This window comes from Lithobates pipiens, unplaced genomic scaffold (genome assembly GCF_037356315.1).
Source record: "Lithobates pipiens isolate NorthernLeopardFrog02 unplaced genomic scaffold, aLitPip1_a1.2 Scaffold_8, whole genome shotgun sequence".
In the NCBI taxonomy this organism is placed as follows: domain Eukaryota; kingdom Metazoa; phylum Chordata; class Amphibia; order Anura; family Ranidae; genus Lithobates; species Lithobates pipiens.
Window position 1 is genome coordinate 207,398,080 of NW_027507903.1, and position 14,658 is coordinate 207,412,737.

The 14,658-nt window shown below is 45.5% G+C and overlaps 1 protein-coding gene across 1 annotated transcript in view; it reads left to right on the forward strand.

Annotated features, from left to right (window-relative positions):
• Window positions 1-14,658, forward strand: part of ASZ1 (ankyrin repeat, SAM and basic leucine zipper domain containing 1) — a 575,076-nt gene that overhangs the window by 87,808 nt on the left and 472,610 nt on the right. The window contains exon 4 of the mRNA XM_077471359.1: window positions 207-329. Coding sequence (XP_077327485.1) covers window positions 207-329 — 123 coding nt within the window. The remainder of the gene's footprint in view (window positions 1-206; window positions 330-14,658) is intronic.

Consider the following 14,658-nt stretch of genomic DNA (forward strand, 5'->3'; position numbering starts at 1 on the left):
TCATTTAACAGTGTGCTCTTCGGTTTTACATACAATGGGCATGTTCTTCCCTGTAATGGTGTGTATTGGGTACGTGCATTTTCTAGCTTTTGTTGCCCTCTTCAGAAGTAATGTTATGCATGCAACTTGTTCCACTAGTTTGCATTAAAATACACACTTTTTGGTACTGTATTTGGAAACCTTGTTTTTTGTTTTTTTTCTTTCAGGATTGAGTGTTGAATGCTGCTTTCAGTTTGGATGGACTCCTTTGATGTTTGCAGCCAATATGGGCAATTTTGAAATGGTGCGCATTCTTCTGGATAGAGGAGCAAATGCAAACTGTGAAAGGGGTGAGTGAATTGCTACAGTGGAGTAAAGTCTACACACCCTTGTTAAAGAGGAAGTAAACTCTCCCACTCTGATGCTTCTCTTCATTTAGTCCATTATAATAAGTAATTATCAGACTATTGCCACTGTAATCCAGCCCAAATCGCATATTACTTACTGTTTAAAGAAATTTAAAATAACGTATTTCCAGGGGTTTGGCAGCACCATCTTAAGTATTGTTTTCTGAGTCCACAGTGGAGTGTATTTCCGCCCTTACATTGAGCACTTCCTGTACTGTTAACCAAGCCTCCTTCTCAATCCAACGTTTCTATGGCAACCCTGCTTCCCTGTTCATAGCTGACTTGTTTTATTTCATAGTATTTACTTGTGCCGATGTCTAATGTTTCCCTTTGTCGGTCTTATCAGCTTCAGCTGATAAGACTGCAGTAATGGCCAGGTTTACATTGCATGTCATGTCACATGGTCACATGGTCTGTAGGAGGAAGCTCTGAATGAGTCTGAAGTCTCCTGGGTGTTGTGCTGTAGAAAGTCCTGATAACAGATGGATAAGACAAGGAGAGTGTGCCATAAATCAGGGGAGATCTGGGCATGCTCAGTGACTTCATTCTAAAGAACCAAAAGGATTACAACAATACTAAGCAAGTAAGGAGATATCTACAAGCAGTGTTCATTAGGGTTTTTCTATGCTGATTTACATGGGACAAAGTTGTGGGGGAGGGTTTACAACCACTTTAAAATGTTCGATTTCTGTGATGTAAAAAAAGAGACCAAGATAAATCCATTCAGAACTTTTACACCTTTAATGCGACCTATAAACTGTACAACTCAGTTAAAGCGGGAGTCCGCCGGGACTCCGCGTTTTTTTTTTTTTTTTTTTTAAGTCAGCAGCTACAAATACTGCAGCTGCTGACTTTTAAAATAGTGACACTTACCTGTCCAGCGCGCCCGCGATGTCGGCACCCGAAGCCGATCTCTAGATCGACACTCGAGTGCTGCCGCCACCATCTTGGGTATGGGAATCAGGAAATGGAGTCTTTCGGCTTCATTTCCCGGTTCCCTACTGCGCATGCGCGAGCCGCGCTGCGCAATGAGGACGGTCCCCGCTGCCTCTGGGATCTGTGTGTTTCCCAGCAGGCAGCGGGGGGACTTGCGGAAGGGGGCGGGCACTTGCGGAAAGGGGCGTAATGTACGCCCCTTTCCGCAGAGAGCTAGCCCGGAAGTGGGTGCAGTTACCTGGATTATCCAGGTAACTGCACCCCCCTCCCCCCTGAAAGGTGCCAATTGTGGCGCCGGAGGGGGGGAGGAATCCGATAAGCGGAAGGTCCATTTTAGGGTGGACCTCCGCTTTAACTATCTCCAGACCTGCCGCCGTGGTTTTATAGCGGCAGGTTGGCTGGGCTGGGCAAATCGACGTTGCCTTACAGCGGCTGTGCCGATTGGATTTGCTTCAGATCCAATCAAGCCCAGGCAAATGATTTCTGGCCTGGACCTGCTGATAGGTCCTGACGAATGAAATCCTCCCCTGCCTAAGTGTGAACACAGACAGGGGAAGTGATCTCCCTCTCTGGATGTCTTTTCCGTTCCAGAGAGAGGACATCCAAATGTGATTTGCGGAGACACTACACTGACACAGTACACATAGGCACATATTTCACCCTGATCACCCCCCTTCACTCTGTGACACCCAGTGCAGTGTTCATATTTGTCTTTGATCACTCTACTGGTGTAAATGGATACTAATCAGCGTTGGGGTACTTGGTAGCGTGTAAAAATACTGCGCCAACCTCAGAAGTGAGCAGCCGACACAACAATAAGACTAATTGCAAAATAATATGTGAGATAAAAGTGTAGCGCTAATGGTATGTATTAAACGCAGGAATGTATCCAAGATATGAATCTAAGGCTATATAAACTGCAAATACAATCATATCACTCAGAGAAGGGGTGCATAATGAAAATGTAATAAATGTAAAATTTGATTTTTATAACGGCTAACGGCTTACCTGTAAAATCCTTTTCATGGAGTACATTATGGGACACAGAGGCCTCTCCACTCTTTTGGGATTTAAGTATATTGCTTTGCTACAAAAACTGATTTATAAGTGAATGTAAATCACAAAATGTGAAGTGAATAATTTAATGTAAACAGGTAGTGAATGTAAACAATCTATAAGACTCTGAGAAAGATAAAGAAATGTTGTATGCAAGTTGTCAAACTGAATATGAATCCCATGAGTATATACTAAAGTGTATAATACAAATGTGGTGAGTATCAGTGGTCAAGGATGTACCACTGCAGGTAATCAATGATAAGAATTCATGATGCAGTGATAAACAAATTGCACAAAATCACATAAATTTATAGATGAATGTAAATCACAGCGATTTAAGAAATCACACAAATTCGTAGAAACTTATCGATGAATATACCGTATTTATCGGCCTATAACACGCACCCCAAGTTTAGGAGGGAGGTTTAAGGAAAAAAACGTACATTGAAATGCCCATCAATGCAGCCTTATCAGCGTCATTTGCAGCTTTGCATTGCAGCCTTGTCAGCGTCATTTGCAGCCTTGCATTGCAGTTTTGTCAGTGTCATTTGCAGCCTTGCATTGCAGCCTTGTCAGTGTCATTTGCAGCCTTGCATTGCAGCCTTGTCAGTGTCATTTGCAGCCTTGCATTGCAGCCTTGTCAGTGTCATTTGCAGCCTTGTCAGTCATTTGCAGCCTTGCTAGTGTCGCTGCAGGCTTGCAGTTTAAAAATGGTGCCGCCAAGATACAGAGCGGATGTCCTGTGTATCTCAGCAGTGCTCGGTGGCTTTCGAGAGCGGCCGAAAGCCGCTGAGAGCAGCCAAAACCCACAGAGAATGGCTGAGTGCGGTCGAAAATAGCCGAAAGCCGCAGAGAAGCTCACAATCGGATTGGCATATAACATGCACCCACGATTTTCCTCTGATTTTAAGGGGGAAAAAAGTGCACGTTATATGCCGATAAATACGGTAAGTCGCAAACTGTGAAGTAAATACGTCAATATTGGCAAGTGATAAGTGTAAATACTGTATGACTCTGGGATAGACATTTGAGGCTACATTCAAGCTGTACAAACTGAATATAAATCCTGTGAGTGTGATCTAAGGTATATAATACAAAATACAAATATTGTGAGTGCAAATAATCCCAGATATAGATAATAAATCAATGGTATAAATTCACCACATGTTGATAAAAATAGTTATATGGTTTTTAGGATGCTGCAACGTGCAACGTGCATGCAAAGTAATATAGGACCAGCCAATATTTCCTCTTATCTTCTGTGCAATATAAACACATGATAAGTGGTTGTAATAACACCCGGGGTAGTGCCTCCACGTTCTAGGGGTAAGGGTGGGTGGGGCACTCGCCAGCGGCGGTGAATCAGTCAAGCATAGACCAGAATAAGGTAGATCTGGATGAGTTCCAGAGACGGGGTGTGCATTCTTCTCCCTTGCTGATCAGCTGTGAATCCGAGACTCAACTCGCCACAGGAATGTGATAGGCATGGTTCAGGTTCCAAAGACCGAGTGACCAATCTTCTCCTATTGATCAATGGATAATTCAAATGCAACACACATCTGCCAGGATCCTCCAGATAATGGTGGTGGTTTCAAGATATAAAAAAGAGAGAACACCTCCACATAGTGTAAATCCAAGGACGTTTAAATTCATTGTAATAAAAAAAATCCATTTCAAACAGCTGAGGACTTGTAAAAAGGTTCAATTGGATAAAAATACGTAGTAAAATGGGGCTTTGCAAGCGTAATAACCCTATGCCTTTTGTCCGCAAAGACTTCAACTGGGGTGGATATGCGATTTTGTGCAATCTTTTAATCGCTTTAGCATTTTCTTGCAAATCGTGGGACACAGCCTTAAGTAATTACATAATGGGTTATGGGCCACCTTCAGGTGATGGACACTGGTATACCCAATACAGGAAGTTCACCTCCTATTAACCTCTCCTCCTTCTAGGAGCACATCCGTTGTGCTCTGAGGAGCTCCACTGGAGGGATCCATGCTGGATTCAAAAAACCTCCACAGACCGGATCCATGCAAGCCACTGAGGCCAAGCATGGTACACGGGCCTCTCATAGAAGAATGAGGTTTTGCCTGTAAGCCTCTCTTTTGAGGGCTGGACCCCAATGCTCTTTTAGGTCATGCTACATTACCTAAAGTCATCCCGAGGGGTGCTATACAGGTCCAAAGGAGAGGAACCACTATAATAGGGACCCGGTATTTGAAGATTTACTAACGCTACCCGCCGTGATGGGTGAAGTTTTGATCTATCTATTTTCAGCAGTATCTTGCAATGAGGGAAAGGTAAAGGAAGAAACCTAGGAACTGTAAAAAGTCCACCTATGCCCTTTTCTTCCATATGAATAACATTGTAATACCTCAAAATCTCCACTAGAGGGAGTAAAAATACACCTACCTTGGTAGGTTGCTTCTCGGCAGCTCTGTGCCCAGCTATAATCAGTGTTTGTGTCCCAGCAGCAAGAGGGGGTTCTTAATTGAACAAAGATGTTTCTCTTTCGTTCATTGACGGACGCAGCTTCTTTAAAACTTGACCTTAGGGTCATCACGCCACCTTTAGTAGAGTACTAGGCAGAACATGTAATACATCTGAAAACAGAACTGTACAGTTCCACCCAGGGAACGGTCCCTCTGGCTATAGCCCCTCAGCCTGCTTCCTGCAGCTCAGTTTTTTTCTTCCTAGTGAAGAAGGACCTAGTCTCCCTGCCAGGACCATCGGTCCAGGGGATTTCTTCTCTGGAATTTTTGCCTTGTGCGCAAGATATTGATCCTGTGATCTGCTATCAACAGCCAGCTGGGTGACAGGCTGGATAAACATAGATCCTTGTAGTCTCTCCAGCCTGGCCACCGAGCGCGAGCAGGCCCTAGCTATGCGCCGGGTCGGCCACGACATGCCCCTCAGGCTCCAGGGGTGGCCGATGAGCTACATGCTCCAGGACACACGTATGACTGGACTATGGATGTCTTTGTCACAGTGTGCCATGGCCAGCAGTCACCCTGTACTACTCGGGAGTGGGTCTGTGCTGGGATGCCTCCAGCTCATCCGGATGGTAAGTACAGCTCTCCCTGGCTCGGCAGGACAGAGCAGCTGGGCACGGGAGGTCGATTAGGGGGGCCCTTTTCTCCCTTTCCTCTGTCTCTGTCTCTGTTTCCTCTGTCCCTGCGTCCCCCCCCCACGCTGCATAGCTGGGCTGTGGTGCGGTGTATGTACCGGGCCGGGGGTCCTCGGGGGGGGGGGCTCTGACCCTTAGCTGTGGGCTGCGTCTGACTGTGGGCTGACTGTCCATGTGCTGTCATCTGTTTCTCTGCTGGGGTCTGTGGGCTCTGCATGTGCTACTGCCATAGCTCTTCAGGACTGGTAAGTACAGCTCTCCCTGCCTCGGCAGGGTGGAGCAGCTGGGCATTCCCTGGGAGGTTGATTCGGGGGCCCCCTCACCCCCCTCTCTTCTCTCCCCTGTCCCTAACTCCCCTCCTTTCCCCCCCTCATGTGCTGAGCGGTGTGTGTGTGCGCCTGGGCTCTCACCTGGGGGTTTAGCTGTACTGGGTGGGTCCTGCAGCTTAGTCCCGCTGGATGCCTGTGTATTCTGCCCCTGTGTTGGTGCAGCGCTGTGTCTGTTCTCTTGTCCCTCATAGCGCTGTTCGGCGGCCATTTTAAGTATGGGCAAGGGTCAGACATGCTTCTGGCTTCAAGTGGCCATTTTCCTAGTGATTCTCTATTAGAACACTGGCCATTTTCTTGTAGCCGGACCGCGTTTTTTGCACTCTAGCAGCAGCCCCTGTGCCCTCAGCTTCCTGTTTGGTCATCAGAGAGCGCTGGGAGGTTTATCCTGTGATTCTGGACGTGTGTCAGATCGCACACCGATCGTTCACCGATCGTTCACCGATCGTGCGATTGGCCGGCCACCGACACAGTTTTGCCATCTCTGCATCTGGGAGCGCTGGGGATCATCAGGCACTGCAGTAATACAGCGCGGAACTGCCCAGGGTGGTGAGTCTAGCGGGTTAGAGCCCCTCAGTCAGCAGCGACTTTCACTGTCCTAAGTCCCCTTCAGGGTGGCAGACAGGGTAGGGTTAGCATGGCTTCAGAAACTGGTGTTTCTTCCCCCGAAATCCAGGCACTTGCAACCGGGTCACCTGCGGACTTCGCGGTCCTCCATTCGTTCGTTGCCAAGATAGAGGCGGTATGTGGGAAGAAAGGTGCTAAAAAGCGCCCCCTGCCCCCCGTCCTCTGGGGAGAGCTCTGACTCGGACTCGGGTCCTGCTGAGGCAGGTGACCCCTGCTCTGTCTTGTCAGATGACGCTGACCAGGACTGTTCGGACAGAGAGGATGAGTCCCCTTCCGGGTCCGTGCGCGACAAAGAGCTAGTTGGAGCACTTATCGCAGCTGTGCGTGATATCCTAAAGATTCAGGAGCCAGCGGATCCCTCTGCTGATGTACCGGTCCCTTTTGGGTCCCGCAAGCCAGCACGTTCACCTAAGGTGTTCCCGTATCTGACTTATTTTGACAAGTTCATTTACAAGGAATGGGGTCGCCCGCAACGGACCATTGCGGTCCCCAAATACATGGTGGTGCGTTACCCCTTTGAGGAAAGCCTTCTAAAAAAGTGGTCGGCTCCTCCGTTCGTGGACCCCCCAGTATCCAGGTTAAACAAAGTAACCACGATCCCGGTAGAAGGGACTCCTGCATTTAAGGATCCCATGGACAGGAAGGCCGAGGCAGTGGCTCGTTCCTTGTTTACGGTTGTGGGGTCAGCCGTGCGATCAGTACTGGCATCCGCACTTGTGTCGCAGACACTGAGTGGGCAAAACTGTTGCTGGCGAATTGGGAGAACAATAGGCTTCTCCTGTCTGCATGGAACTAGCAAACCATCTCGTGCAAGTACATTTGTGATGCTGCCCTGGATACTCTTCCCCTGTTATCCAGGGCTTCCGTGTCAGCTGTGGTGCTGCGGCGCCTGATTTGCCGACCAGGCATCCAAGAAAGCCCTGACGGAGCTTCCCTTGCTTGACGACTGGCTCTTTGGAGCCTCTTTTAGATGAAATTATTTAAAATTGCCACAGGTGGTAAGAGTACACTACTCCCACAGACCAGGAAGGCTAAGGAGCCACGCCGTTGGCAAGGGCCCTCCTTTTCCGCTCACAAGCGGCTTTTTCGTCCACCCAGAGTTTCAGCAAAATGTCCCCAGCCCGACAGGATGACCACGGGAGGGCAGAAAAGTCCCTGGAACTATAAGCCTAACAAGCCTGCGAACAAAAGTGCTACCGCATGAAGGTTTGCCCCCACCCATCACTCGGGTGGGGGGGTCGCCTTCGGGAGTTTGCAGCCCAGTTGTCCTCTCGACTGTCTGACCAATGGGTCTGTGATCTGATTTCCTATGGCTACAAGATAGAGTTCCTCTCTTGGCTGCAAAACCGATTCTTCCCCTCCAGCATACCCGTTCTCCCGGCTCGCCGGGAGGTCCTCTTAGGGACCTGCTGAATCACGGGGTGATTTTACCTGTTCCGGAATCAGTAGTCCCGGCTCTCCATCAAGGGAACTCCCTGGCGTCCTTAGACATCCAGGATGCGTACCTGCACATACCCTTATGCCTCCGGCATCAAAAGTTTCTGCGATTGCAGTCGGGGAAGCCCTTCTACCAGTTTGTGGCTCTCCCTATTGGTTTGGTATCAGCCCCCCGAGTCTTTACCAAGGTATCGACAAAAAAAGGACAAAAAAAGAAGGTTCCCACTGTGTCAGCATAGACAGTGTGGTGGTCCCATCCCTATATATAGATCAAAGATAAACCCCCTAAATGGGACTTTGTCAGACCACCAACACATACAAATATAAAAAAAAATGTATTGATAAAAACTGAGACAAACAACTCGTGTCAAGGCAATAAAAATGTAGAATAGAAAATATACATTGAACCATATACAAAGACCACTTATGCTCTCATAGGGATTGGATATCCCATAACTCGACGTGTTCCAGTTTTGCTCGAAAACTTTCATCAGGGGTGGAGAGTAAGAAATTATAATATGGTGATGACTCTAAAAATGGAGTAGAGACATGTCAAAAAAAAAATTTTCTGTGTGTATTTTTTTTGACATGTCTCTTGTCTCCATTTTTAGAGTTATCGCCATATTATATTTTCTCTTACTCTCCACCCCTGATGAAAGTTTTCAAGCAAAACTGGAAACGTGTTGAGTTACGGGATATACAATCCCTATGAGAGCATAAGTGGTCTTTGTATATGGTTCAATGTTTATTTTCTATTGTGTATTGGCAATTTTTATTGCCTAGACACGAGTTGTCTCTCTGTTTTTATCATTTTGTATTAATAAAACATTATTTTTTATATTTGTATGTGTTGGTGGTCTGACAAAGTCCCATTTAGGGGGTTCTTTGATTTATCAAGGTATTGGCTCCTGTGTTGGCGTTGCTATGGCAACGCTGGATCGTGATCGTGGGTTACCTAGGCAATCTCCTCCTGAGAGCTTCTTCCGCCTCAGAGTTAGAAGAGGATGTGGCGATCACCATGCAGACCCTGCAAGAATTTGGGTGGCTGTTGAACCTAAAAAAAGTCGGTGATGGCACTGACTCAGCGTTTGGAGTACCTAGGCTGCTGCTAGATTCCAGGGAAGGGAGAGTGTTTCTCCCTTCAGACAAGCTGCAGACTCTCAGAGCCGTGGTAAAACTGCTGATGAACCGCAAGTGGTCGTCGCTTCTCTTCTGCATGCGAGTCTTGGGACTCATGGTGGCCTCCTCCAAGGCAGTACCGTATGCCCAGTTCCACACCAGAGTTCTGCAGAAGGAGATTTTGACAAAGTGGGACAAATCTCCGTTGTCCCTGGATTGACAGATCCAGGTGAGCCAGTTAGTCAGAGATTCACTGATATGGTGACTGAGGTTCCCGGTGCTTCAGTCCGGGAAGCCGTTCCTACCTCCTAAAATGGACAGTGATGACAACGGATGACAGGCTATCCAGCTGGGGTGGAGTGAAGGGGGTTCAGTCGGCTCAGGGCCTCTGGTCGAAGGAGGAGTCCAAATTGCCGATCAATCTGCTCGAGCTGAGAGCGATCAGACTATGCCTCTCCACATGGTCGATGAGACTCCAAGGGTTTCCGATCAGCATCCAGTCGGACAATGCCACTGCGGTGGCATATGTCAATCACCAAGGAGGAACAAGAAGCTTGGCCACTGCAGGGAGTTCACTCACATACTTTGGTGGGCAGAGCGACATGTTCCGGCCTTGTCTACATCCCGGGAGTGGATAACTGGCATGCTGACTGAGTGGCCAGATGCTGGACCCAGGAGAATGGGCATTGCATCCAGAGCTATTCAGGCTGCTGTGCCTGTGGTGGGGCACACCAGACGTGGATCTTCTTGCCTCCCGTCTCAATTGGAAGGTGCCGAGATTAGTGTCCAGGACAAGATATCCTTGGGCAGACGCGCTGGTGGCTCCGTGCGATTAGTATCAGCTGATCTACGCCTATCCTCCACTAAAGCTGCTACCACGTCTGTTCCGCAGAGTGGAAGTCGAGCGGATCCCAGTAATTCTGGTTGCCCCAGATTGGCCTCAGCGACCTTGGTACACAGACCTAGTGCTGCTGGTGGCAGATGCCCCCTGGCGACTGCCGTTACGAGAGGACCTTCTGTCTCAAGGTCTGATTCTCCATCCTGCTTAACCAACGCTGGCTTTAACGGCATGGCTATTGAGAGCCAAGTTGTTGTGCTTTTTAAGGACATTTTCCCGCACAATATTTATTAAGTAATTTTTAACGAAGATATTTTTAACCCTTTCATGACTAAGCCTATTTTTGGAATTTGGTGTTTACAAGTTAAAATCCATATTTTTTGCTAGAAAATTACTTGGAACCCCCAAACATTATATATATTTTTTTAGCAGAGGCTCTAGAGAATAAAACGGCGATTGTTGCAATATTTTATGTCACACGGTATTTGCGCAGTGGTGTTTTAAACGCAACTTTTTGGGAAAAGGGACACTTTCATGAATAAAAAAAAACAAAACAGTAAAATTAGCCCAATTTTTTTGCGTAATGTGAAAGATAATGTTACGCCGAGTAAATAGATACCAAACATGTCACACTTTATAATTGCGCGCACTTGTAGATTGACGACAAAGTACGGTACCTAAAAATCTCAATAGGCGACGCTTTAACTTTTTTTTACGGTTACCAGGTTAGCGTTACAGAGGAGGTCTAGTGCTAGAATTATTGCTCTCGCTCTGACGATCGCGGCGATACCTCACATGTGTGATTTTAACACCGTTTACATACGCGGGCGCGACTTCCGTATGCGTTTTCTTTGCTTCGTGGGGACGGCGGGCGCTTTAAAAATTTTTTTTATTTATTTTAAAATGACTAAATTGTTTTAAAAAAAAAATAAAAAATTGATCACTTTTATTGCTGTCACAAGGAATGTAAACATCCCTTGTGACAGTAATAGGCGGTGACAGGTACTCTTTATGGAGGGATCGGGGGTCTAAAAGACCCCCCACCCCTCCTTTACACTTCAATGTATTCAGATAAACGGCGATTCTGAATACCGGATATTTTTTTTAAAACCGGCGCCATTGGCAGCCGAGTAAACGGGAAGTGACGTCATGACGTCGCTTCCGTGTTTACGATGAGGAGACTGGAACGAAGCCGATTACGGCTTCGTTCCAGTTCCTCCCCAGCAGCCAGAGCCGACGGATCACTAATTGGTGCTCCCGATCGAGCGGGAGCACCGGTAACAGCGGCGAGAGGCGGCTTTTAGCCGCATCGGTTGTTATGCCTGGATAGCCAATCGCCTGCTGCAAAAAACGGTACCGGGATGATGCCTGCAGGTGCGGGCATCATCCCGGTATAACCCCCGGAAGCCGAGTACGCAGATCTGCGTACGCTCGGCGGGAAAGGGTTAAGATACAGAATCAATCTATATGACACAGTCTATACATGTGAAACGTATTCAGAGACGAGTGATCATACAAAATAGTTACATTTATTGGTTGACAAAAGACAAATGTTTACATGAAATATTAAAATACAGATTGCATTACTTGATCATTTTGACAATTAATGGAAACACCCTCAAACTGGGCGTAGTAGTACCTTGGACACAATTATCACCATTTTCACTTCTCGGTAGAATCAATAACCTTTTGATAATTGACAATTAAACAGAATGTCTGTCTGTATTTCACACGTCCAACCGTTCCTATACTGCAGGTAAGTAAGTGGTTAACAATGTGAAATAAATTAGACATTTGTTTGCCAATAAAATTGGCATCTATGCAAAAAGAAATTTATAATGAAAAATTTAATTTAGAGAAAAACCTAAAAGGCGGTTATTGATTCGGGAGAAATATTTTCAATAATAGAATATTCAAAAAAATCAATATTTAAGAGAACATAGAATAGATGATAAACATATATTTACCCATTTCCAATATGGCTATTAGTGTGGAGTGTTGGTTACCAGGAATTTTAAGATGGCTGCCGTGGCTTCAACATGGATCCTTTTACAGAGGAATTACTTTGTGTGACCTCCGAGTTCCAAGGAGCAGGGATCTTCATGAATGTAAAAATTTATTCATGCATGGTGCATGAGGGTCAGTCTCTGGGAGTCTTCCAGTGTCCCTTCTAAAGGGGGGTCCCTAAGCTTCCCCCTGAGCTCTCCCTTAGCTCTCCTCCGAGCTTTTCTCCTTTTTTTTTCTTTTACCATCTTTTTAGTTTCTTAAATATCCTCTTAAACAAAAAGATCATAAAATTATACTAAGTTCTGCCCAGAGGGTATGTGTCCCTTTCCTATTGGCAGGCAGACTTAATGATCACCTTTCCCAGTAGTCTCGTGAGTTAAAGGTAATAGCACCTTCAACCACCAGGTGTCTCACATGTGTTTGGTGTTTTTATTTCTTTAAGTTAATATTTTTTATTTCTATAATATGCGTTCGTGGTTTATATATGTTCTAACGAATATATCTCGAGTGTTCAGGAATGATGGCATAATATAAAATACGCTTAACATAATTTAGAATAATCACTTGCATAAAATGGTGATATATATGTATATATGTTAAAGAGGAAGTAAACCCTTTCAGACCGCTTTGACCTACAGGTAAGCCTAGATTAAGGCTTACCTGTAGGTCCAAGCAATATCTCCTAAACCTATATGGTTTAGGAGATATTTGCCCGAAAATGGGCACCGCTGTCTACGGCGCATGCGCCGTAGACAGCGGCGCGCAGGCGCACTAAATGCGGCAAGTCCAAGAATGGATTTGCCTAATTTGTCGACTCCCGTGCGCATGCGCGGGAGTGACGTCATCGCGGCTTCGCCAAATGGCAGCGGCGGAGCTGCGAGACGCGACTCTCGTGCGCATGCGCGGGAGTGACGTCATCGCGGCTTCGCCGCTGTTATTCGTCTGAGCTGCGAGACGTCACCAGCAAGATGGATGCGGCGGACTACAGGGGACAGCGGCGACTTCGCTGGCTCCTGTGTCAGGTAAGTGACACATAATGAGCTACTATGCGATGCATAGTAGTCCATTATGCTTTACCTTTGCAGGGAAAAAAAGAGGAAGTAAACCCATCAGGGTTTACTTCCTCTTTAATCTTTAGTCCATTTAGAAAGGACCCAGGTTAAATATATATCATACAATATCACATACAATTATTATCTATATGGATACATGTATAATTCGGGTATCCAATCAATATTTGTTTATCTAAACATAGGTTAAATTCTTATACAATTATAATCATGATTATGTTTTTCATAATACTAATTTGTTGCTAAAACACTTCTACTTATGATCACACTTTCATATATAATCTCTCCGTGACAAAGTTCCCCAGATCACTAGATATCAAACCACAAATCACTTGAAGTAATTTTGAAATATGTCTGATTTGTATATTCCTCTCACACCATGCTTTGAGACATTTGTACTATAGTCAAATATCATATCCCTGCTTCTAATATACGTATATTCATGATGTAAAAATATACACAATTTTCAATGTTTCCTAGCAGTGTCTCAAATGAACTTTGAACATTCAGAATACAATCCCATTGTTTACTTTTCTAATGGAGGTGTCTTATTTGCCCTGTTGGGGTAGATCTCCACTTTGTATCTTAGTCATTGTCTCATTGACATCTGAGTCCATATTGAGGTTGACTTAAGGATATCTGTTCACTCTCTGATCCAATAGGTTTATTTATTTAAACCTTCCTTGACTTAAACGTTATTGTGGCTCCAGTCTGAGTCAGCTTGAGACTTTTGTTTGTCGCAGCCCAGCTTTTCAAGGGGTCATATAAATTGGTCACCTAATTCTGATGGGAGGGGAAAGTGGTCCTTTGGTCTGCTGATTTAAATGTTACCAGGCTCTCTGACAGTAAATATTAAATGTATTTATTATTATTTTTTTCTTAATGAATTCACAACAAAGTGTTGAGGAAACGGGGTCTGTCGGACTCGGTGAGCCTCACTATGTTGAGAGCACGGAAATCTTCTTCTAGGAAGATTTATCATCGTACCTGGAAGGCTTACATCTCCATGTGTGAGGAGAAAGGATGGTATCCGTGCTCCTTTTCTATATCCAGGATCCTGCTGTTTCTTCAGCAAGGAGTAGACCAGAAATTGGAGTTAAGCACCATTAAGGGACCAACATCAGCCTTGGCTGTCTTTTTTTTTTTTTTTCAGCGACCCCTGTCGTCTCACTCACTGGTGAGTACCTTTGTTCAAGGGATGTGATATGTAGTCCCTCCGGTCCGTCCACCGTTACTCCCGTGGGATCTGAACCTGGTGTTATCGGCACTTCAAAAACCACAATTTGAAAATATCAGGGAGATTCCCGTTGACTCTGAAATGGATATTTTGATGATGGGCAACTCCTATCCTCATATTGATTAGTGGTTCCAAATTAATAACTACTGCAGTAGGGAACAGGCACAAAAGATAGGCTCAGCATCTTTCCAATAACCGTTCTCCTTTATTATGACGCATTTGAAGGCTTTTATACACATGATTACGTAGGTATCACATTAATATTACAATTGTACGTTTATGGTAACAAGGGGTGTTACATAGGCAGGCTTATTCTAATCAGAAATCGAAAGAATGCAAAACATGTACTGAAAACATTGTTAGTGCCGTGTGCACAGTGAGGGGATTGTGCAATACATATAAAATAGAATACAATTATATACAGAACCTACAAATTTCCATTACAGTCTCCTCTCTTTTGATCAATATTTTGATCACTAACCATACCTGCT